General features: G+C 43.1%; 1 protein-coding gene across 1 annotated transcript; it reads left to right on the top strand.

Moving 5' to 3' along the window:
• The first annotated feature begins 1,802 nt into the window (after window positions 1–1,802).
• ERCC3 (ERCC excision repair 3, TFIIH core complex helicase subunit) lies at window positions 1,803–20,518 on the top strand. Its single transcript, XM_081006591.1, has 15 exons — window positions 1,803–1,951; window positions 3,684–3,889; window positions 4,627–4,863; window positions 6,127–6,176; window positions 6,557–6,692; window positions 7,054–7,218; window positions 9,200–9,404; window positions 9,845–10,159; window positions 11,447–11,631; window positions 13,405–13,607; window positions 16,481–16,577; window positions 16,788–16,905; window positions 18,279–18,397; window positions 19,434–19,586; window positions 20,112–20,518. The coding sequence occupies exons 1-15, from the start codon at window positions 1,804–1,806 to the stop codon at window positions 20,244–20,246; spliced, it is 2,472 nt and encodes an 823-aa protein (XP_080862717.1). The 5' UTR covers window position 1,803; the 3' UTR covers window positions 20,247–20,518.
• The last annotated feature ends 2,308 nt before the right edge of the window (window positions 20,519–22,826 follow it).

Raw genomic sequence — 22,826 nt, forward strand, 5'->3', positions numbered from 1 at the left:
CTCAACCTTTTGAGCCACCCAGGAGAGGGCATTCCAAATGGAGGGTGCCACCACCAATAAATCATCCTCCTTGTCTTAAGTTTACTTACAGAAACATGAAGAATGTAACAATGATGCAGAACATCTATTACGCTTTGTGTACTTCTTACGCAGGGCAAAACATTTTAAACAATCCAAAGCAAACAAATGTTTATACAAATAAAACCAATGTTTTAGACTTATTACCTATAGTCAAATAGCTCAGGCCAATGGCACCACCGTATATTATTAACATGCACAGGCCTATAAATGTGGACACACACTCCAGCCCCCATGCAGCTTACATAGGGTCTGAACATGCATCTTCATGCATGTGATTACATTGCTTTGAAGTCTTGCAGCTAAACTATGTAAGCCGCCTCAACCGAGAACTGTTAGGTGGAAAAGATGGCATGAAACCCAAGTTCACCAACTTGGATGGATTTAAAGGTGGATTGGACAAACTCGTGGAAGTGAAGGCTTATGTTGAACCTCTGTATGCCAGTTGCTGGGAATCGAACGGGGGGGGGAGAGGGTTGTTTTACTCAGGTCCCGTTGGCGGACTTCCCAAAGGCATCCAGGCAGCTATTGTGAGAGCAGGATGCTGCACTAGATCCAGCAAGGCTCATGCACTCAGTGCCTGCATGCCTGAATTTAACAACTCACATTTGGTGTTTTTTTTTTGTTTGTTTGTTTGTTTTGTTTTTGGCTAATTGTCCCTGCACTTAATTCCTTCCTGGGCCCTTTCTTTATGAGAGCCATACACACGTGGCAGGTACCTGATCGAGTGGACTATCCAAGGCCGGATTTAGGTTTGATGAGGCCCTAAGCTACTGAAGGTAATGGGGCCCTTTATATGTCCAGCTGTCCTTTGTCAACAACAAATTGTCCGTGTTTTTTGTGTTGAATATACGCTACATGGTAATTTATGGACCTAATAAGGTATCTAAAGCCATTTGCACATGCAGAATGTGTTGTCGTTTAGTTGTGTCCGACTTTTCGTGACCCCATGGACCAGAGCACGCCAGGCACTTCTGTCTTCCACTGCCTCCCGCAGTTTAGTCAAACTCATATGAATGTAGAATGTAGGCACCCTATATACAGAAATGAGCAAACCAGTGATATGTTAGGGAGCAGGCTAGCAGGCGGGGCCCATTACTTACATCATAGGAGCCTACACAACATAAAACACTGTTGCTGTATGTAGGTTTTATTTGTTTTTTCTCTTATATTTTGGAAATGTACATCAAGGCGTTTTTTTCCTTTAATTTTTTTGGGGGTCCCCAAGAGAGGGGCCCTAAGCTATAGCTTGTTTAGCTTATACGTAAATCCGGCACTGGCTAGCCCACGGATGCTTGTTGTTGTTGTTGTTGTTGTTTAGTCGTTTAGTCGTGTCCGACTCTTCGTGACCCCATGGACCAGAGCACGCCAGGCACCACGGATGCTTAGGCTGCCTAATAAATCTGTTAGCCTTCGAGGTGCCACAAGCCTCTGGGCTGCTCTTTGTTACATCTTCGTGGATGCTTCAGCTGAGATTCCTGCATTGCAACGGGGCAACTTTACGATTCTAGGACACCCGACGATCAGCGACCTCCTTTCTGCCAAGCGGGCACGGCCGGCCCTCCTGGCCTCCCCGGGAAATCCGCCTCTTTCCTGGGCACTTGGGAAAGCGGCTCCAGGCTGAAAGAGGCCCCATCGCGGCAACTTTAGCCCTGGGGGCGCACGCTTCTTTCCCTCCCGTGCAAGCCCCCCGTTCCTGTCCCCCCCCCCCCCGCAAGATCTGCCATGTTATGGAGGCGGAGAGGAACCGGATTCGCTCCCTGTCCTGCTCCGGAAGCGGCGGGGCGAATGGGAAGGGACGCGGAAGGGAGGCGCGAAAGCGGCGTTGCGCACTCCTGCCGAAGCCGCGAGCCGATGGGCAAGAAGGAGCGAGGTGAGGAGCCGGAGAGGCAGCCCTTTCCTTTGCAAGGGGAGCGGAGCCCAGGGAGATCGTCCCGACCGAGTGGTCCCCAGGGATCTCATTCCCTACGCATCCCTAGCAAGGGAGATTTCCAAATCCTGGAAGCCCTCGGGGGTCCCTACTGTCTTCTTTCGTTGGGGAGGGCTTGATTACCTTACCTCTTTTGAACTGTAGGATGCATGACGGCTTAATAAAAGAGAGCATACCTTTTATTATCTTAGGCGCCTTTGTCTTTTTTCAACACATGCCTATTTTGGGGAACGCAGCTGTAAAAAGGCGTCTTTTTTCTGGCAGCTACAAAATCGGTATCTACAGTTAGGCAGGCCGATTAGCTATACTTGCTCCCGAGCCCTGTTTTATTCACTTTGTGTTTTTAGGCATAGCTTTCCGGTTTGAAAATTCAGCTCTCCTAAGTCACGTGTTGCGTACTGCTTTTCAAAACAACTCCTTTTGTGAATAAAAAGAATTTCTGCATGCATCTATGTGCTAGGGGCCCAAATCGAAGATTGGAACTGGCAGTTGGAGTTCAATGATAAAATGCAGGCCCTTCCAGCAGGAAGTTTCCAGGTTTTTATCATCAACCCCTTACGGTTAAGAAGGCTGGAGAGCCTGTCTAAGGCTCCAGAGAGCCTCATGTCTAAAGAGTTTGGAAGCTTAGCAGGGTGAATGGGCTGACTGAATGTCTCAACATTAGCCTCTTCTAGGGTTCATTTAAATTAGTAATATAGCTGTCAAGGAGCATGGAGAGAACAGATTTTTGGAGCAACACTGGTGGAATGTTTGGAGTGTGACTCCTGAGAATTGGCTGGATTGGAAGCTTGGTTCTTCAGTGATGTGTTTGAGTTTGACACTCCTGCTTTAGAGGGCCAATTTGTCTTGGTTTATTTGACCTGGTACTCCTCTTGCTGCCCAGTGAATACTTCTCTCTCCATAACTGTGTGTTGGCAGTATAAACAACCCAGTCTGTGCCTCTTGCTAATTATTTTTTAAAAAACTCTTTACTGGCATGACTTTCAGAGGCGTATTAGTCCATGGAAGTTGTAAGCAGACATATGTGCATTTGAAGGAAAACACATTATCAGTGCTTAGCTTGCAAGCACATTTCACTTCCATTTTTAAAGCAAATGAGTGTGCGGTTGTCAATCAGTTATGTCACTCTGTTTTGGGTCTTTTCTCTTGCTCTGGATTTTTTTACATGGACATTTCTTGGAATGTAGAAAATACATTCACAATATGTGAATGTAATGCTATTTGCTACACATTCATTTGCTACAAATATTTTCATGGTAGGGAATCTAATTTTGTCCTAATAACAGGAAAGGCTGATAATATCCTATAGCCATATGCGTTCTCAATGAGACAAAAAAGCGGATGCAAAATGAGGGAAGTCTAGTCCTAATAGTTGCCCTGCTCCACATATTCTGTCAGGTGGGGGGTGGTAGCTGGGCATAGTTTGTGGGAAAGCCTTCCCAGTCAAATTGGGACCCCTGTCAAGCCTGGTTAGATCTGAGGACCAAATGTCCCCCGTCAGGGAGCAACTTTTGGTTTTCTGAAGATTCTTCATAGAGAAAGGGCAAAGGGGTTCCATATGGGTTTCTCTACAGACAGTATAGTATTGTAAAATTCAGCGCCTGTGATTTGTTTAGCAGGAAAAAATTTTCTGAGTTGCGGGTGTGTTTTAAACCGCTTGGGCCTTGGTTTTCAGATAAGAAGAAATCTAAGAAACGACACTATGAGGAAGAAGACGAAGAAGAATATGATATCTCAGGCAAAGAGTCCCAGGAAGCAGTTCCCTCGGCAGCAGGGAAGCAAGTGGAAGATTCCTCAAACAAAATAGATGAATATGGAGCGAAAGACTACAGGAACCAGATGTTCTTAAAGGCTGATCATTCCTCACGCCCCTTGTGGGTGGTAAGTTCCATGAACTTGGAATGCTCACGTTTCGGCAAAGGAAATGTATCAAAGTATTTGGATATATTGAGCTGGTTTGCATGTGATGCTGAGCCAAACTATGGCTTAGTGTGAACACAGAGGTTCCCAGAGAGGAGATTGCAGCCGGTGTGCTTCTTCTATTATGCTCTTGCACTGACGTGAGCTGTCCCAACCTAGACTCATGGATTGGAATAATATATGAGTGCAGTGGGACTTCTGCCATCTGGTGCACGGCATTTCCAGGAGAACACTTAAAAGTGATTTATTCCCCACAGGTGTATTTTCTTCAGACTGCTTGGTAGCCTTTAAAAGTTACCTTTCTTCCAAGGAGCTCACAGCTCGGGGTAGCATGCATGGATGCTTACAACACACATTTGCCCTTACAACAACCATGTGAGGTAGGCTAGGCCATCAGTATATAGTGGCCCCAAATCACCCAAAGTGAAGCTTCATGGCATTTGAACCTGGGTCTTTCCATTCCTGCTCCAACCACTACACAATTGGCTTTGGGTGAAATTGTTTTATTATTAATTTTAATTATGGATAGGTTTTTTTAATATTCAGATTTATACTTCTTACGTTGCCATTGGGTTTTATTTGTTGGTGAACTGCCTTGGTATTCTCGAAAAAAAGGGTGGGAAATAAATTCTTTTAATAATGATGAACATACAGATAATATAAAGTATTATTACCATTGATGCTTGCCTTTTTTGTAGGCCCCTGATGGCCATATTTTCCTCGAGGCCTTTTCACCTGTTTACAAGTATGCCCAGGATTTTCTAGTTGCCATCGCTGAGCCTGTTTGCCGACCCACCCATGTCCATGAATACAAGTTGACGGCTTACTCCCTCTATGCTGCTGTCAGCGTGGGCTTGCAAACGAGTGATATCACCGAATATTTGCAGAAGCTAAGTAAGACTGGAGTGCCAGATGGGATCGTTCAGTTTATCAAGGTAAGCGGTTAATCATTATCAGCTTGCTTTATATTTTAAAACTAATAATATAACAACAACAACAACAGTCTGTTGCAGTGCTTGGAGCTGCCCAAGAACATCGGTGCACAACTTAACATGATCTTCAATAGATGAGTGGTGGAGACTTGCCAGTCCCAAAGTCACTCATTTAAGTGGGGCACAGCAGCGAAAAGAAGGAGGAAGCTAAACACTGAGGATCGGGCATCATGAAGAAGTGTATAGGTAGCTCAGTGGAGGAATGCTCTATGGATGCTGCAAAAGCACAGCCACTTGCTGCTGTGAACCTCGGCCAGGATTTTGCAAGCAACAGTGGTGCCTCGCAAGATGAAATTAATCCGTTCCGCGAGTCTCTTCGTCTTGCGGTTTTTTCGTCTTGCGAAGCACGACTATTAGCGGCTTAGCGGCTATTAACGGCTTAGTGGCTTTAAGAAAAAGGAAACAAACTCGCAAGAACTCGCAAGACGTTTCGTCTTGCGAAGCAAGCTCATAGGGAAATTCGTCTTGCGGAACGACTCAAAAAACGCAAAACCCTTTCGTCTAGCGAGTTTTTCGTCTTGCGAGGCATTCGTCTTGCGGGGCACCACTGTAGTTCTGGTCAAAGCTGAGAGCGGATCTTTGGTATCAGGTCATTATGGGGCTAAGCCATGGTGTCTGTCTTCCACCCCTGGGCATAACGTTTAGGAGAACTTCTCATGTGCATTCTACCCTTCACATAGTGAGCACTGCCTCATTGCCAGTAGGTGCCATGGCATGGAATGAAAGTGGGGAAACCTGCTGTGTGATGCGCAGGATTCATGTGGCCATGGGAGTTGTCTAAATCTCAGGTAACCAACGTAGTGCCCTCCAGATGTTGTTCAACAACTCCCTTCAGCTCCTGCCAGTATGGCCAATGGTTGAGGATGAGAGGGCCTGGCTGCCCATGTTCTAAGCCAGGGTTTCCAGTTCCCTGCTGTTTTTAGACTACAGTTCTCATCATCCCTGACCATTGGTCCTGCTAGCTAGGGATGATGGGAGTTGTAGCCCAACAACAGCAGGAGACCCAAGTTTGGGAAATGCTGGTCTAATCCAAGTTTTTGAAAATGTGGGGCCTTTGTTCTCTTTCATGTTTCAGGCAACTTGACCATGTAGCCTGCCTTGTTGGCGATCTTGTGAAATAAGCTGCAACATTATTCTCGCCATGTGTATAATGCAAATTGAATATCTTCAGGAGTTCTGTTTCCAATGCATATTATTGTTTTGCAGCTTTGTACGGTCAGCTATGGGAAGGTAAAGCTGGTCCTCAAGCACAACAGGTAAGCAGGTGTTTGCTTTTTGAGTTGCAGGGGATTATTTCCCAACCCATTCCCAAATCCCAAATAATAGCTGATTACTGAGTTCCGGCTGGGGTGCTGCTGGAGTGAATTATCGTCTGTTATAGAACGCCATTGCAGAAAGCAGTGTGATTGGAGAAGCAATGTTCTTAACACACTGCCTCTTTAAAAACTGTCATCAAGTATTAACTGTGCCATTACTTCACAGTTGTCCTAAAAGTATATGACACAGCATCCTAGCAAAGTGTGTCATACAGAGGAGCAACATGCCCTGTGGAGGCAGACCTTCTGTAAAATGGTGGTAGATGTTGTTAACGTTTGTGAAATCTATAGAATTCCCTCTCCTTTTCTCTAATTCCTAGGTATTTTGTAGAAAGCACCCATCCTGAAGTCATTCAGCAGCTTCTCCAGGACCCGGTTATTAGAGACTGCCGGCTGAGGAATGCAGAAGGGGAAGAAACTGAACTCATCACTGAAACATTCACGAGTAAATCAGCTGTACGTTGAGATTCTGGACCACCTTTTTTATGTAATATGTCCCCTTCTTTCTTGACTAGAAGCTGTAGAAAAGCTTACCTTCCTGCTGTACTCATCCCATTGAGTTTCCCACTCCATTGGAGGTATCAGAGATGGCCATGAGGCATGTTGGTTACATGTTTCACTGGGACACTCTACTTCTCTTCTTCTGCCAGCTGTCCTCACTGCTGTATGGCAGTGATGTGGGGCTCCTGCTTATTTGCAGCCTGTATTGGAGTACAGCTTGTCTCATTAGTTGCCTTTTACAAGGTCCAGCTAATTGACAGAACTTAAGCCTCTTTCTAGCCACCTTTTCCTCTAGCCTGATGAATTTCTGTTCTAGATTGCCAAGTCTAGTGAAGGGGGCAGTGGCCCTTCGACGTCGCAAGGGACAGATTCTCAGGGTAAACCAGGTGTTCCTGCTGACTTATTTGAGTTTTACGAACAAATGGATAAGGATGAAGAGGAGGAGGAGGAAACCCAGACTGTGTCTTTTGAAGTGAAACAGGTAAAAAACAACCACACCCATAAATTTGATGGCACCCCCATTGAGGAGTACCCTAGCCACAGCATATTGAATATGAATTAATTCAGTTTTGCAGTAACAGCATGACTTGGCAGGACATGGTTCTCCATGGTTGTTGTCAGCCCTTTGCTGCTTAGTTTGAAGAGCCATTTTCCTTCCTCCCAGGCTCAGTTGTATCTGTGGGTCCTTCAGTGATCTTCAGTTTTGCATGCCATACTTCAGCCAACTGCCTTGGCAGTTTTGTGTGACCGCAGAACAATGTCCTTTAAACCAGTAAGACCAAATGTTCCTTAGAAACTGATTTCTATTGTAGTATGATCATTTGTCTGCAACTGATAAGGTGAAGTGGATCTTGGCCATGTTAATGCAAACTGTTAACTTACGTTTAGCACGGCAAAGTATATTGAATGGTCTTTCAACAGGTATACAGAGGAAGAACCAAGGCTACACATTCTGTTCCAAAGAGAATATCCTAATTCATGCTTAGTTTGGTCTGTGAACATTGATAGTGGCTGCTCTTCCCTTCCACAGATATAGAATAGAAATTGTATGGCTGTCTGTACCATAGGGAAACCAGAGCTGAGAATAGTTCTGGATTGAGCTCATGACTTCAGTGAGTGTGCTCCTTCACAAGCAGGGCTAGGGAACCTGATAGGCCCTCCAGGTGTTGCTGGACTACAACTTCCATGATCCCTAACCATTGGCCATACTGTTCACTCTTCTGGTTTCAAGGGCAAATTACCGTATTTTTCGCTCTGACCATAAAACGCACATAGTTTTCAGAGGAGGAAAACAAGAAAAAAAATATTCTAAACGAAACAGTGGATGTATGATTTTTGTGGTTCATGCTGTGGCCACAGACATGTGATCTGACGGTGAGTTTGGGGTAGCCCAATGCAAAAATCCTGAGGATCCATGTGGATCCGTGCTTTGTAACCACGTTTTAAGTGGGGAGGGAAGGAAAAGCACTCAAGGGACAAGGAGCACGCGTGGGGTGTCTGGAGAAGGATGCTGCTAATAATGCAGAAGAGGGGTATAAGGGGAGAAGGCTCCTCTCCTCTCCCACTTTGCTCCTTTAAAACAAGCAGGCTCTGCTTCTCTCCCTCCTCCCTGGCTTAGAGAGCTGAAAAGCTTTGCTGCTATTTCGCGAGCTGAGTGGGGAGGAGAGAGGGACAGAGAGCACAGTTTAAAGCAGCCAACCAGACAGGAGCCGTTTACACCTGTGTAAGTGGCTCCTCTCCCACTTTGCTGTTTCAAAGCGAGCCACGGAGGAGGGAAGGAAGGGGAACCATGGATCCTCTCCTCACGACTGCAGCAGATCCCCCTCCCCCGCCACCCGTAGGCATTCGCTTCATAACACGCACAGACATTTCCCCTTACTTTCTAGGAGGAAAAAAGTGAGTGTTATGGTGCAAAAAATACGGTAGGTATTTTCTCCTGAATAACCTGAGTAGCGTAGAGTACATGTTACCTTATGTTCATGTGCACTCAGCCTGAGAAGTTGATCAGGATGAAGGTTAGATATTAAAACTGTAGTAAGTGCTTTCTGCATCCCCATCAGCTGGAGCTCTAAACTTCAATCAAGTATATAAATGTAAACATATGCTAGAAAATTAAAGCATAGGAGTGATTTTTAAAAAGAGAGAGTTGATTTTCTTGCTGTGGCTCATAAAATGTGAGAAACATTTTCAGATTTGTCCATGATACCCAAAGCGTTGCAGCATGTATGTGTGTTTGTGTGCTAGTTGTTAATAATAATAATAATAATAATAATAATAATAATTCCCCTCCATCTTGATGGGCCACCCTAGCCACCAAACACATAGTCAAACATTAAAAGCTTCAGATATAGCAACCTGACATTCTTCTTTCAAGCCTTACAGGAAGATTGTAGCTGAAGCTCCCAGCGAATAGCAGAGTAGCAAAATGAGAAAAAAGATTTTGCCCCTGCTTCTTTTTTAAGGAAATGATTGAAGAGCTTCAGAAGCGATGTATCCATCTGGAATACCCTCTACTGGCTGAATATGATTTCAGAAATGATTCGGTGAATCCTGATATTAATATAGACTTGAAGCCAACAGCTGTCCTCCGACCATACCAGGAGAAGAGTTTGAGAAAAATGTTTGGGAATGGCCGTGCTAGATCCGGTGTTATTGTCCTGCCTTGCGGTGAGTTGGCTGGGTTTAAGTTAAAAAGCTTTCTCAAATTCTCTGATTTTGGCTTAGGCTTCGTCACACATATGAGAGTGTTTATTTTGCCGGAGAGCAATCACTAATCTGAACTTTTATGGATATATATTTCTTGTGCTTGTAATGTCTCTTTTCATTCCTCTTGGAACAGCTTATCCGACTTACTCAACTTGCATCTACATTTGTCTTGAGAGCGTTACCTGGGTCAGATGTGCCAGTTAAACTTTTCCATATTAGTGTGACAGGCAGGACATGCATCACAAGTGCTTTTTCATATGACCACTTTATTAGATGTTCTCTCGATAGAATGCAGCTCTCTGGGGTCTTGTGCGCTTTCTATTCTGGATCCTACTGCACCTTGAGCTGTGGTGCATTTCAGGCACATTTTTGACAACTTCCCATCTTTTTGTCCACTGCAGGTGCTGGCAAGTCACTTGTAGGAGTCACAGCTGCCTCCACGGTCCGCAAGCGGTGCCTGATTCTGGGCAATTCCGCCGTCTCTGTAGAGCAGTGGAAAGCCCAGTTCAAAATGTGGTCCACCATAGACGACAGCCAGATCTGCCGATTTACTTCTGATGCCAAAGACAAGCCAATTGGCTGCTCCATCGCTATCAGCACTTACTCCATGTTGGGGCACACAACAAAGAGGTCGTGGGAGGCAGAAAAAGTAATGGAATGGCTGAAGAGTCAAGAGTGGGGCCTTATGATCCTTGACGAAGTGCACACCATCCCTGGTAAACAAACCGTGTCCATGTCTGTGAACAATCCCATTTGCCCCAGTCTTAAATCCAGCACTACAGTCGTACCTTGGAAGTCGAATGGAATTTGTTCCAGAAGTCCGTTCGACTTCCAAAACGTTTGGAAACCAAAGTGTGGCTTCCGATTGGCTGCAGGAAACTCCTGCAGCCAATCGGAAGCTGCAGAAGCCCTGCCGGATGTCTGGGTTCCGAAAGAACGTTCTCAAACCAGAACACTCACTTCCATTTTTGCGGTGTTTGGGAGCCAAAACGTCCAAGTTCCAGGGCGTTTGGGGTCCAAGGTAAGGCTGTACTGAACTAGGGCATTCCCAGTTATTTCATTCTGTAATTTTGACATGTGCTGTCATCTGGCTTCAAAAATTAATACATGTTTCGGAACCCTAACATGGGTGGAGCATATTGCAGTGCTGCTAGTTGCCCTGAAAACTGCTTTGTGAGCTTTCTCAAAACAAGTAGGAGCTGCATTTTTTGTAATACTACTACTTGACTATGATTCCTTTGTAGCCTCTCTTTTCATTATTCTTAAGCGAAGAGGGAGTGAAAACCCAGTATGATTCACTATATGACATTTAGATTTAGACATGGGCTAAACTTATTGCAAAACTTGGAGATTTCATCTCTAAAATGCGGGACCAGGGGTGGGTGGAATCACAAACCATCTCACCAAAAATATTGGGTCTTCAAACCCCCCTGAAAAATACAATTTAAAAAGCATAATTTTTCTTACCAAATTTAATATTGTTCTGTTCATTTTAAAAATTATAATAATGTGCTCGCCTTTCCATACTAGGATGGACTCCCTCCTCCCCCGAAATATGATATGATTTTGCAACTGGGAATTCTTCTTTTATTAAGCAAATACTAAGGATGTGGTCTGTGTATATTTACTTGGAAGTATCCTACTACGTTTAACAGACTTACAGTCAGGGAAGTATATATAGAACTACAGCCTGGAATTCTAAGCATAGCAGATTTAATTCCCATCTTGTAGGTTGTCCCTAGTTTTCTCAACTTCAAAAAATATAGAGAGGCTGCTTACTTTTGATTTGATTAATGCTTGTAGAGCATAAAAAATAAGACTAAACCCACCTGGTTAAAGAAAATTTCTAATCTAATGTGGCTCTTTGAAATAGGCATATTTTGGCCTAAGCCTTTTCATGTTACTCACAGTTCTAAAAATAAATGTGGCGCTCCAGCTTGAATGCCTTTCTAAATATCCTTTTTTGAAATCAAAGCATAATCTGTTCTTCTGTGATTCTTCAGCAAAAATGTTCAGGCGTGTTCTGACCATTGTTCAAGCCCATTGCAAGCTTGGGCTGACAGCTACTCTTGTCAGAGAAGATGACAAAATCGTAGACTTGAATTTCCTCATTGGGCCTAAACTGTATGAAGCCAATTGGATGGAGCTGCAGAACAATGGCTATATTGCAAAAGTCCAGTGTGCTGAGGTAAATTATACCTTGCTCCTTAAAGCTGTTGTTCTTCCTTGGACTCCTGATTATGTTCTTAAACATTCAGATTATGTTCTTAAACATTCAGAGTAGCCACAGAATTGCTTTTTCTGTAGATCAATTTCTTTTTTCTAACCTAAAACTCTGAAATGGCTATCATTGGGTATATGGCCATGGGTTATAATGCTCCTATTCTGCAATGAGTTTTCCCCTATCATGGAATTTAAAATCAGGAAACAGGACTGATACAAATCATGGCAAATTTTCCCAGTATTAAATCTGTTAGCTTTTCAGCTATTGCACACAGCTGAAAAATGAAGATGCTACAAATACTACAGTCTTAAGCACTCTTGAGCAATTGTTTGAGCAATTGTTTGCTTACAGTGGTCTTTTTATATATATTTGCCTTACTAAAGCCCTTTTCTGGTATTCATCTTCTGAGTTAAAAAAGCACCATGGAGGGTGGCAGCAGTGATGAGTATGCTACTGTCCCTACTTAATTTGCTGGAGGGGGGAAACTAATGCATTCATCTCTGTGTCTCTCTCTCCCCACCCCCAAGCGTTTGCTTAGTTCAGAAGAAGAATGCCTGAAGAGAGCTTTCGTCTTGCAAATAGACAGTATATAAAAATCCTCTCTCAGAAAGTTGCATTTTGAGTTAACCCATTTTTACCATGTGAAATAACCAGTCTGCTTTGAAACGCTCAGTTCTCCTCAGCAACAGCAGAGGGCAGTGCCCCATTGCATGATCAGGCAATGCTGTGTTTGGGGCATGTGAGTTGAACTATTTCTTGTTAACTTGAAACCAGAGAGGTGGATGGCAGGAACTGCTGCACAAGGTTTACTGCTCATAAGGGTGAGAATACTGGATGAACTGCAGCCAGAATGGTATTTGCCCAGAAGTGGGAAGAAGATGCTGTACCAACTAAGGAAGAGCAGCTGATTAAATTGATGGATTATGCTGAAATGGCAAAACTGGCAGGTGTAATAAGAAATGGGGGGGGGGGGTGATCTTAAAGAGTGGGGGAAATTTTTAGAATATTTGAAAATTTCTGGCATACAGGCACGTTCATTAGTAGGATTAATTTAAACCAAGCAGTTAAAATTGTACTAAGATAAATGGAAGAATAACAAAAAAATGGAGTAAAGTGGAAAATGCAGTGTTATACAATCTAAATTAGAAAAGGAACCACAAAAGACTGGGTGAGGGAAGTCAAATATGCAATTGTATTGGAGGTATGTGTTTGTAAGGTGTGTATTTGTCAACTTTTGAAAAATGGAAAATAACATTTATTTTAAAAAGAGAATACTGGATAATCTGGCAGGGTGACCCAGAGGCCTGAAAGTACCCGAACCTAGAAATATCACTAAAAGTAGTCTACCCCATATTGGGGGGTGGGAGTGTGACATCACACATTTCTCTTACTTTTATTAAGCATTGCTTCACGTCTTGAAAGGTAGCAGTGAGAGAGGATGCACAGGTGAGTCATCTATCCTCAGCTCATTGTGTTTAGACACAATGCACTGATTTACGTTGTCCAAGGGATGCAGTGAATAATTTTCCTTCTTCTTTTTAGGTTTCCTTTTAAAAATTCACAAACATCCTTTTTCAATTGTGAATATCTCCTCTTGTTGAGGTGCTATGTGGCCCCTTCATCCTTTTTTATCATACAGCATAACCTATAGACTTTTATCATAGTTCTCTTCTGAGAAATATCTTACAGCAATATCCTGATTGGAATCTAACTTTGTTTTATTTGGCTTAAACATAGGTATGGTGCCCAATGTCTCCTGAGTTCTACAGAGAGTATGTGGCTATTAAAACAAAGAAGAGGATATTGCTCTATACAATGAACCCAAACAAATTCAGGGCTTGCCAGTTCCTGATTAAGTTTCATGAGCGAAGGAATGACAAAATCATAGTCTTTGCAGACAATGTGTTTGCTTTGAAGGAGTATGCAGTTAGGCTGGGCAAGTAAGTATTGAATGAAGCGTAGACATGAAGATATATATGTGTTATGCTTACCCATATGTTTCATATCCACAGTAAAATGGAATGGTGAACAGCATTGACTCGCTTAGTCTTTTCCCAGTGCTGTCAAAAATAGCATTTGGTTTTTCTGCTGATTCTCCTTCCTCTTAAAAAACAAACTATAGTGATGGAGAGCAAGAGATTATTATAAACATCTATACAATTTGCAGAAGCAATATTTGGAGGAAGGGTTCAAATCTTGGATCATATGTAAAATTGTATTCTAATTAAGAGATTGTATCCAACACTATTTGTGAATGGAGCACACTGAGCCAGTTCCTACAGTACCAGGGTCTATAGAGCCAGAGTCCGGACCTTTAAAGGAGCCTTCCCCTAGGCTGGAGGAACTGAGGGCCTCACAAAGTACTTCACCAATTCAACAGCACAAGAAGCGCACCAGGAGGCCATGAAGTGTGGGATAAATACCTGATTTCAGGCCAAGTGTTGGCCTTTTGTTCCCAAAAAGCAATAGAGCCTAGGAGTAGTGGACTGGAGGCCAAGACTTCGAAGGCCTCCGCTCACTTCCGCTCCCTGTCAGAGGAAGTTGCCCAGTCAGAGCTCTTGGCAGAACTGTGACACTGACCCTCCATACCCTGTGGGCTCTTCTGCAGGAGCAGAACTGGATACCTACATAAACTTTAAACTGAACAAAATGAGATTTTTATTAAGAAATGTTCAGTGGTGTGGGGCTTGACTGGACAAAAGTGCTGTTGCTCAGAGAGAGCAACAGAACTTGTTTAATGTTGCTTTAACTACTTCTAAAAAGGGGTTTATCTTATGTGGAGAATTGTGAGGACAGTTGGAAACTTATTCAGATAAGTCACATTAGATACGTTTAGGCCATAGTTCAGTCATAGTAACATGCTTTACATTTGGAAAGTTCAGATTCAGTCGTTGACATCACCACTTAAAAATATCAGGGACCAGATGATGCAGAAGAAATCAAGTCCCCGGAGAGCCACCATCAAAGCAGACAATACTAGGCTAGATGTCCAATTGGTTTCATTAAGATGTAAAGAAAAACTCTGGTTTATTATTATTATTATTAGTGGAATGAGTTACGGTGAGGCTCTGGATTGCGTAGTCTTCTGGCACAGCTGCGAGGAGGAGACAGGAGCTTTTGCATATGGACAAGCTGAGACCAAGACAACTTGGGTCCTAACCCATCATTTGAAGCTGACTTGATTCCACAAACCGTAGTTAAGATTAACCACAGCTTGCTCAAGTTCAGATGTAATGACAAGATGCAGTTAATAAAAAATGGAAGGGAGAGCTTCCCACCTGCCTGTCATTGTGCTGGAAGAGGAGAGGGAGAGCAAAAGCACAAGAGCCCCAGCTTCACTTCAGCTGATTCCTTTAATGATAAACTATCATTAAATCCAAACATAACCAGTGTCTGACGCGGTAGAGCAGTGCTTACGGTTGTTTATTTTGAATTGACCTACATTCTGAAACTTACCGGTTCATTATTTCCAACCCAGCGATGGTCGCTTTGCCAATATTTGCCGATGAATATAAGCATAATAGCAATGTGGGAGCAAGTTTTACCACATGCTTTTTTGTTTCTATAGTTACAAATCACCTTTGCCTCAGGACAGGGTATACTGTTTAATGTACAGGTACAAAAATGCTGTCTAAGAACCGTAGAAGTACTGTGTCGAGTGGTGCTCGTTACTGCACAAAACAGCAAAATTGCTCATGGTAGCTGGGAGATACTGTGCCCTCACTCTCAAGTCATGCTAAGCCGAGCCATGGTTTAGCATGAACAAGCAAAGAGCAGAGGTTGAAGCCACTGTTCTCCCTCCCTTCACCAGCCATCTGGTTACTATGTCAGGCTATGGTTTCACTTAGTATGTTGTTTGAACTATGGTTTGTGGTTTAGCTCTCTTCCAGACAAACCACAACCTGGAACCAAGGTCAGCTCTATGGGTTGCAACTCATACATTGTCTGGAGAGAGCTAGGCAACAAATCTTCATAGTCTTAAGCATTGTTTGGCACTGCATGTGAACCTGGCCTGTGTGAATCTGAATCTACCAAGAAACTGAAATCCATATATTTTCTCAGATGTGTTGTATATATCCCTTTTTCTCTCTCTTCCTTTGGTTTTGTAAAAAGATACGGTTGTTCTTTTGTGTAGTTTCTTCTTCTTCTTCTTCTTCTTCTTCTTCTTCTTCTTCGCCAAGTAAACAAGACATTTCTTCCTCCCTAGATGGGTTTACTTCTGTAAAGCCTAAACAGTCTCTTTGGTTGCTGTTCTTGACCAAGCTCTTTAGGCTCAGCAACCTGGATACTCTGTCCCAAAGGGTGCAGGGACGCTCCCAGAAAAAAAAATTAATCCACAGGGCAGCTTGTTACGCAAGGACACGAGTGGGAAGGGGGAAGGGAGGACACAGCTGTTAATGTGCTAACTCAGTGAATTTAACAAAAGAAAACACCTTTTTTATTTTAACAGCTGCTGCTATCCTTTCATGTAGGATTAGCAGATAAATTCAGCCCACTGATCTGTTGAGTCAGGAGGCACACATCAAGCGGATAACATTTACAACTGTCTGGATTTATTTCTTTGGAAGGGGTGTCGGGAAGAATGGGTTTATCTTCAGGCGGGTGGGTCCTCAGTGCAGTCGGCAAAGAATGCTGCAAGGAAAGCAAAGTATTTTTGTATTTTGAATGGAATGTGGAAAATATGCGAAACAGATTTATTTTAAAATTCCCATGGTTTTCGAGTCTTCGTAATGCCTGTTCCACATACCTGAGTCCATGGGACAGAAGGCGACACCCGTTCATCACAATTTTTTGTGTCCTTTTTTCTATTTAGACCCTATATATATGGGCCTACAGCACAGGGGGAAAGAATGCAGATCCTACAGAATTTCAAACACAACCCCAAAATCAACACCATCTTTATTTCAAAGGTAATGGAAAGCGATCTGTTAGTTACCAAATTGGCTTGGGATGTTACATGGCTTGTTTTGAGCAGCCTGTGAAACGGCTATAATGTTGACAGAATTATTTATTTACTTTACTGTAGCCCACAAATCTGCGTTGCTTGTTAAAGAGTTGTTTGCTTTTATTTTCAATGCTGGAAACAACACATTCGTTAGGAGGTTGTTTCTGTATTGTAGGTAGGAGACACGTCCTTTGATTTGCCAGAAGCCAATGTCCTCATTCAGATTTCGTCCCACGGCGGGTCTCGAAGGCAGGAGGCTCAACGATTGGGTCGAGTGCTGAGAGCCAAAAAAGGTAACTCAAGGCCTGTGCCCCTGAAAGTCTTCCATTTTAATGGGACACTCAAGCATGAAAGTAACATAAGTCAACTCATGTAGCCGACTAAGCATGTACAATTTGCCATTGTGCTAGTTTGTCACTATCAGCTCCAGGTCACAGGTTAAAACAAAATTCAAGGGTAGTTCTAAAACGTGCTGCAGTAGGGGGCCATCTTTCCCTTTGTCTTTCTTGCCTAATCGCTCCTCACATGACACTGAGCATTAGCATTTTGTATGTCTTGTAAAGACACACTTTCGCAGGCCTTGTGCTCAAGGGGCTCTGTTCTAATTGTTCTTACTGAACTTCCAAGGCAGCTGTGTTAGAGTTCTGAGGTGTGTCTGTTGCATAGTACTAGGATCTTTGCATAGGATTTGGGGCTTGGATGAACATGCTTCCTGCTGCTTTGCTGATCATTTTTAACACCTTGACCAGCAAAGGGCTCTATGCATGTGGCAGTGTGCTGCTGGCAGTAATGGCACCCAGCTCTTAGAATCGTAGGTTTGGAAGGGGCCCCAAGGGTCATCTAGTCTAGTACAGCCCCCTGCGATGCAAGAATCTGTCACCCAACATGGGGCTCAAACCCACTTCCCTGAGATTAAGAGTCTTGTGCTCTTCCCAACAGATATCATTGGATTGGGGGAGATTAGAATTATCCAGTGTTTAAGCATAGGGATAATGGGAAGTAATTGCATGGAATAAAGAATTCCTGCCTACATTGATGTGTGTGTGTTTCTTTCAAATGAAGGCATTGTTAGGGGGAAAGGAAACAAGAATAAATATGAAACATAAGAATAGTTGCTAACACCAAATAGCTGAATTTTACTGCTTATAGTAAAAGGTTGTATTTTAGCTTGCTTTACATGACCTTATGGAAAGAATTCTAACGGTGTTGTGTCTTTGGTTTATAGCTTGGGTGTACCTCATATCCTAATACAATCCTAGCTACTCAAGTGAAATATTGGGTATGGAGAACATACAAACAAAAAACCACTGATTTCATATATGACATGTATAGGTTGGTTGATGCGAAATATTCTTTGTGCACTACACACCAGAAGGGTATGATTCTGCAATTACTGCAAACGCTGAATGGAGGGTGGCAGAAGGAAACCTGGCTCCTGCCCAGTTGACTTAGAGAGACCAGGGTACTTTGAGCTGAAATAACCACTTGGGACTTTTGCCCATCTAAGGGGAGCTCTTTTCCTTTGCCTAACTGCAGCTGTTGAATTGGCAGCTGGTGGTTTACTTGATTATCAGCGATCGTAGGCTGCTGACATGGCAATAAAATAACTACAAAATGTTTGTTTCTTGACATCCTGACGTGCTTTTATGTGCTGCTACTTCTCTAGGAATGGTTGCAGAGGAGTACAATGCCTTCTTTTATTCCCTGGTCTCCCAGGACACTCAAGAAATGGCATACTCAACCAAACGTCAACGGTTTCTAGTAGATCAAGGCTACAGCTTTAAGGTAATGTTGTCCCCCATTAACTTGCAATATTTTTTGCAGTGACTGGCACCTGAGTGTTCTGTGGATCAACAACGCCGCAACTTAGAAACACAGTAACACTGCACTAACTTTATTACCTCTGGTTCTGTGTTGCTCATAAAGAGATAAAGGTGGGACAACAATCACATCAAATATGTTGCTTCACCTTGGTTATTTAATAGTTAATTGTTTAGAAGTTGCACTGTTACTGATACAAACTCGAATTTATTTATTACACACACACCCTGCTCTTTTCTTGAATTAGCTCAAGGCAACATGTACAGCTCTCCTCTATTATCCTACCAAATAGGCTGGATAATAGAGAGTGGGATGGAGGGGGTTAGGCCTTAGATCACCCAGTGGGCTTCATGTCTATGTGGGAAACTGAACTTTGGCACTCCCCAGTCTTAGTCCAATTCCATAACACAGGGGTAGCCAAAATAGTGCCCTTCAGATGTTGTACTACAACTTCCAGCAGTCTCAGCCAGCCCAGTCAGGGATTCTTCTGCTAAACACTGTATCATCCCGGCCCATTATTTCCTCAGATGATGATAATAATAATAATAATAATAATAATAATAATAATAATAATAATTTATTATTTATACCCCGCCCATCTGGCTGGGTTTCCCCAGCCACTCTGGGCGGCTTCCAGCAAAACACTAAAATACAATAACCTATTAAACATTAAAAGTTTCCCTAAACAGGGCTGCCTTCAGATGTCTTCTAAAAGTTTGGTAGTTATTTTTCTCTTTGACATCTGGTGGGAGGGAGTTCCACAGGGCGGGTGCCACTACCGAGAAGGCCCTCTGCCTGGTTCCCTGTAACTTGGCTTCTTGCAGCGAGGGAACCGCCAGAAGGCCCTCAGCGCTGGACCTCAGTGTCTGGGCAGAACAATGGGGGTGGAGACACTCCTTCAGGTATACTGGACTGAGTACAGTGCCGCATCCATAAGCTTCACTATGAGAGGCGTAGTTAATTTCTGTATGTAACATCTCTCTTCCTTCCTGTGTCTCAGGTGATCACTAAACTTGCAGGTATGGAGGAGGAAGAGCTTATGTTTTCATCCAAGGAAGATCAGCAGCAGCTTCTCCAAAAGGTTTTGCAAGCATCAGATATGGATGCTGAGGAAGAGGTGGTTGCAGGAGAGTACGGCTCAAAGTCATCTCAGGCAAGTGGATATCATGGTAGCCTGTCAGGTTTGATGTGGAGCATAGAGGAATTTAATGTTCAACACCGCTCACCACACCCACCGCCCAAGGGAAGTGGCCCTGCCTCTACCTGCTTCAGTGGCAGTGGCTTCCATGATGAATGAGGAAAGGAAGTAGAAAGTTATTTTCCCCATTCCTGTCCATCCTGCAAGAAAGAATAAAAGGAGGGAGTTTCTTTCAGGATACAGGTGGTGAATGATTATGAGGGGACACAACCTCGCTCCGAAAATAAAGTGTGTGTGTGTGTGTGTGTGTGTAACTATCACAAATCTTGTTCACACATCATATGAATGTAGGGGTTTCATATGCAGAACAGACATTGCTACCCTGACATTGCACTTTCTGCTGGTCCTAGCCTCTCCACTCCCACATGGCAGTTCAAGTGTAGGCACACTCTGCTCAGTTGAGACGTCTGTGTGAAAAAGGGTTGCAGGCTCTGCCTTAGACGGTAGACGTTACTAAATTCTTATCCTCTCTCCTTCTAGGTTTCCCGGCACTATGGCACAATGAGCTCTATGTCTGGAGCAGATGATACAGTTTACATGGAATACCAAGCCTCACGAAGCAGGGGCTCCTCAAATAAACACGTCCATCCCCTTTTCAAACGCTTTAGGAAATAGTACAAGGAGAGTGCATTATGCATCTCTTCTTCCTGTAAGAAGAGGAGATAGATGAGTGAAGCAAACTCGTATTTTACAAATGGACTTTACCTTTATTATTTATGTGTGGTATTTCATAGGTAATGCTTTCAATTTTTATTTAACAGTTTAAAGATGACTTCAGAATAATTCTCAGCTGAGGAAACTATTTTTTGCATATGTTTGTTACAAGTACACGGTAAAGGTTCAGATATCTTGAAAGCACTGAATAAAAATACTCTGTACAAAAACTACCCGTAAATCATCTCATTGTCTCTTTTTCCTCTGACTCCTCTTGGTGCCTCAAATTGGATGCCTTTAGTGAAGACTCAGCCATGCTAAGAACAGTGGTCCTATTGATTTCAGACCCTTATGTAATGCTTCTGATCTAGTTTTTCCCCTAGCCATAGGCTTCCAAGAAAAAGTGATGAGAGGAGTTGCACATACCTAAGACTGGGAAGTGTTGAGCCATATTACATATTATGCAGTTTTGGTCCTTAACCATGATGCTTATATTTCCTTTTCAGGCTCAACGGCCAACAATTTTCAGTTCCGTGTTATGCCAATGATATGGTCCTTTTATCCCAGAGAAACATTTGAGATGGGTGTTTTAGTTAGGAGATGTAGTAATAAAAACTGACAGGTTACACGAAAATTGAGATGGTCTTTGAGTATAATCCTCCTTGATTTAAATATACCATGGACAGTCATCTGTTGGAGCAATTTTTCCTCTGCTATGTTTTGTGCAAATAAAGGCTGGTGTTACCAGATCTAATACACCAGGGCTATAGGCACTGTATAGATATACCATACTGCATTGCATCTTTTTGAAATGGAGGTACTTCCCAAATAACTTGTGGATCAGTTCAAACTTAACAGATACAGTGGTACCTCATGTTACAGACGCTTCAGGTTACAGACTCCGCTAACCCAGAAATAGTACCTCAGGTTAAGAACTTTGCTTCAGGATGAGAACAGAAATTGTGCAGGTCCGGCGCAGCAGCAGTGGGAGGCCCCATTAGCTAAAGTGGTACCTCAGGTTAAGAACAGTTTCAGGTTAAGAACTGACCTCCAGAAAGAATTAAGTTCTTAACCCGAGGTACCACTGTATAGGGTTTCTACAAAACTTCAAGATCAGTTTCTACAGTGGCTTCTTTCTAGTCCTAAGAACGTGGCTGCTATAACAATTAAACTGGAAATATACATAGGTGTCTCTACTAAAATTGACAGGTTTAGGTTAAGAAGTTCTGATGCATCAGGTCAAAGGCCCATTGAGTCCAGATTCTGCATGCAGGATTGAGTACAGCAGTAGTCTATCCACTTGTGATTCCCCATTCCTGTTCCAAATAATTCCTGGGCATAATGGCTATGTTGTATCTTAGCATGCAATGTGTACTTCCCTAATCTGTATACAAAATAAATGACACCTCATGAAAACAGTTGTCACAGATTCGTAAGAGTTTAGGCCAGATGTAGTTTGACCAAAGAGTTCTTACCAGGCCAAGGTTTACTGAAACAAGGCAGTCCTGAAGGTTGCAGTGAGTGTTTGATATTGGAGAGCGAGAAGAAATTGTGTTTCCATGTTTGTGTGTTGTTTTTAAGTGACCAATATTGCAACGAAGGAAAGAAAATGGAAGATTTTGCATGTTTCTTCTTGCCTGTTGCATTGTACAAAATAAGTAGCACTTTGGGGTATATATTTGGCAAAAATAGTTGGATGGCAGACAAGTTGCAAACTGATCTTTTAGGTGAAGATGCGTAAAACTACAAAAAGCAAACGAGGTGTTGTTAGCCCGTATGAAAAATTCCTAAAACCACATTAGGGTGATACTTTTATTTAGCCAACCAAACCCTTCTTAAATAGCACACAAGCTTTCAATTTTTCCAGAACTCATTATGTTAATTGGTTTTTAAAAAGCAAAGGATGGTGGTGAAAATTTTTGGCTGATGTTAAAGCCATGGATCAAGTCTGCGTTTCAGTCAGTCTTAAGATGGAACGTCGGAGGAGGCAGCAGACATTCAAACGGGACTGTAATAATACAGTGGTCTAGTTTGCATGTTGTATTAAAAAGGTAAAGGGACCCCTGACCATTAGGTCCAGTCGAGACCGACTCTGGGGTTGCAGCACTCATCTCGCTTTATTGGCCGAGGGAGCTGGCGAACCAGAGCAGCACACGGAAATGCCATTTACCTTCCCGCCGGAGCGGTACCTATTTATCTACTTGCACTTTGACGTGCTTTCGAACTGCTAGGTGGGCAGGAGCAGGGACCGAGCAACGGGAGCTCATTCCGTTGCGGGGATTCGAATATGTATGAATTGATCAATATAATTATATCTTAATGACTATCACATGGAAGAGAGAACAGGCTTGTTTTCTCCTGCTCTGGAGGGTTGGACTCGAACCAATGGCTTCGTGTTACAAGAAAGGAGATTCCGACTAAACATCAGGGAGAACTTTCTGACAGGAGGAGCTGTGGAACGGACTCCCTCAGGAGATTGTGGACTCTCCTTCCTTGGAGATTTCTAAGCAGAAGCTGGATAACCATCTGTCTTGGGTGCTT

The sequence above is a fragment of the Podarcis pityusensis genome (genome assembly GCF_964106645.2).
Source record: "Podarcis pityusensis genome assembly, chromosome: 1".
Classification (NCBI taxonomy): domain Eukaryota; kingdom Metazoa; phylum Chordata; class Lepidosauria; order Squamata; family Lacertidae; genus Podarcis; species Podarcis pityusensis.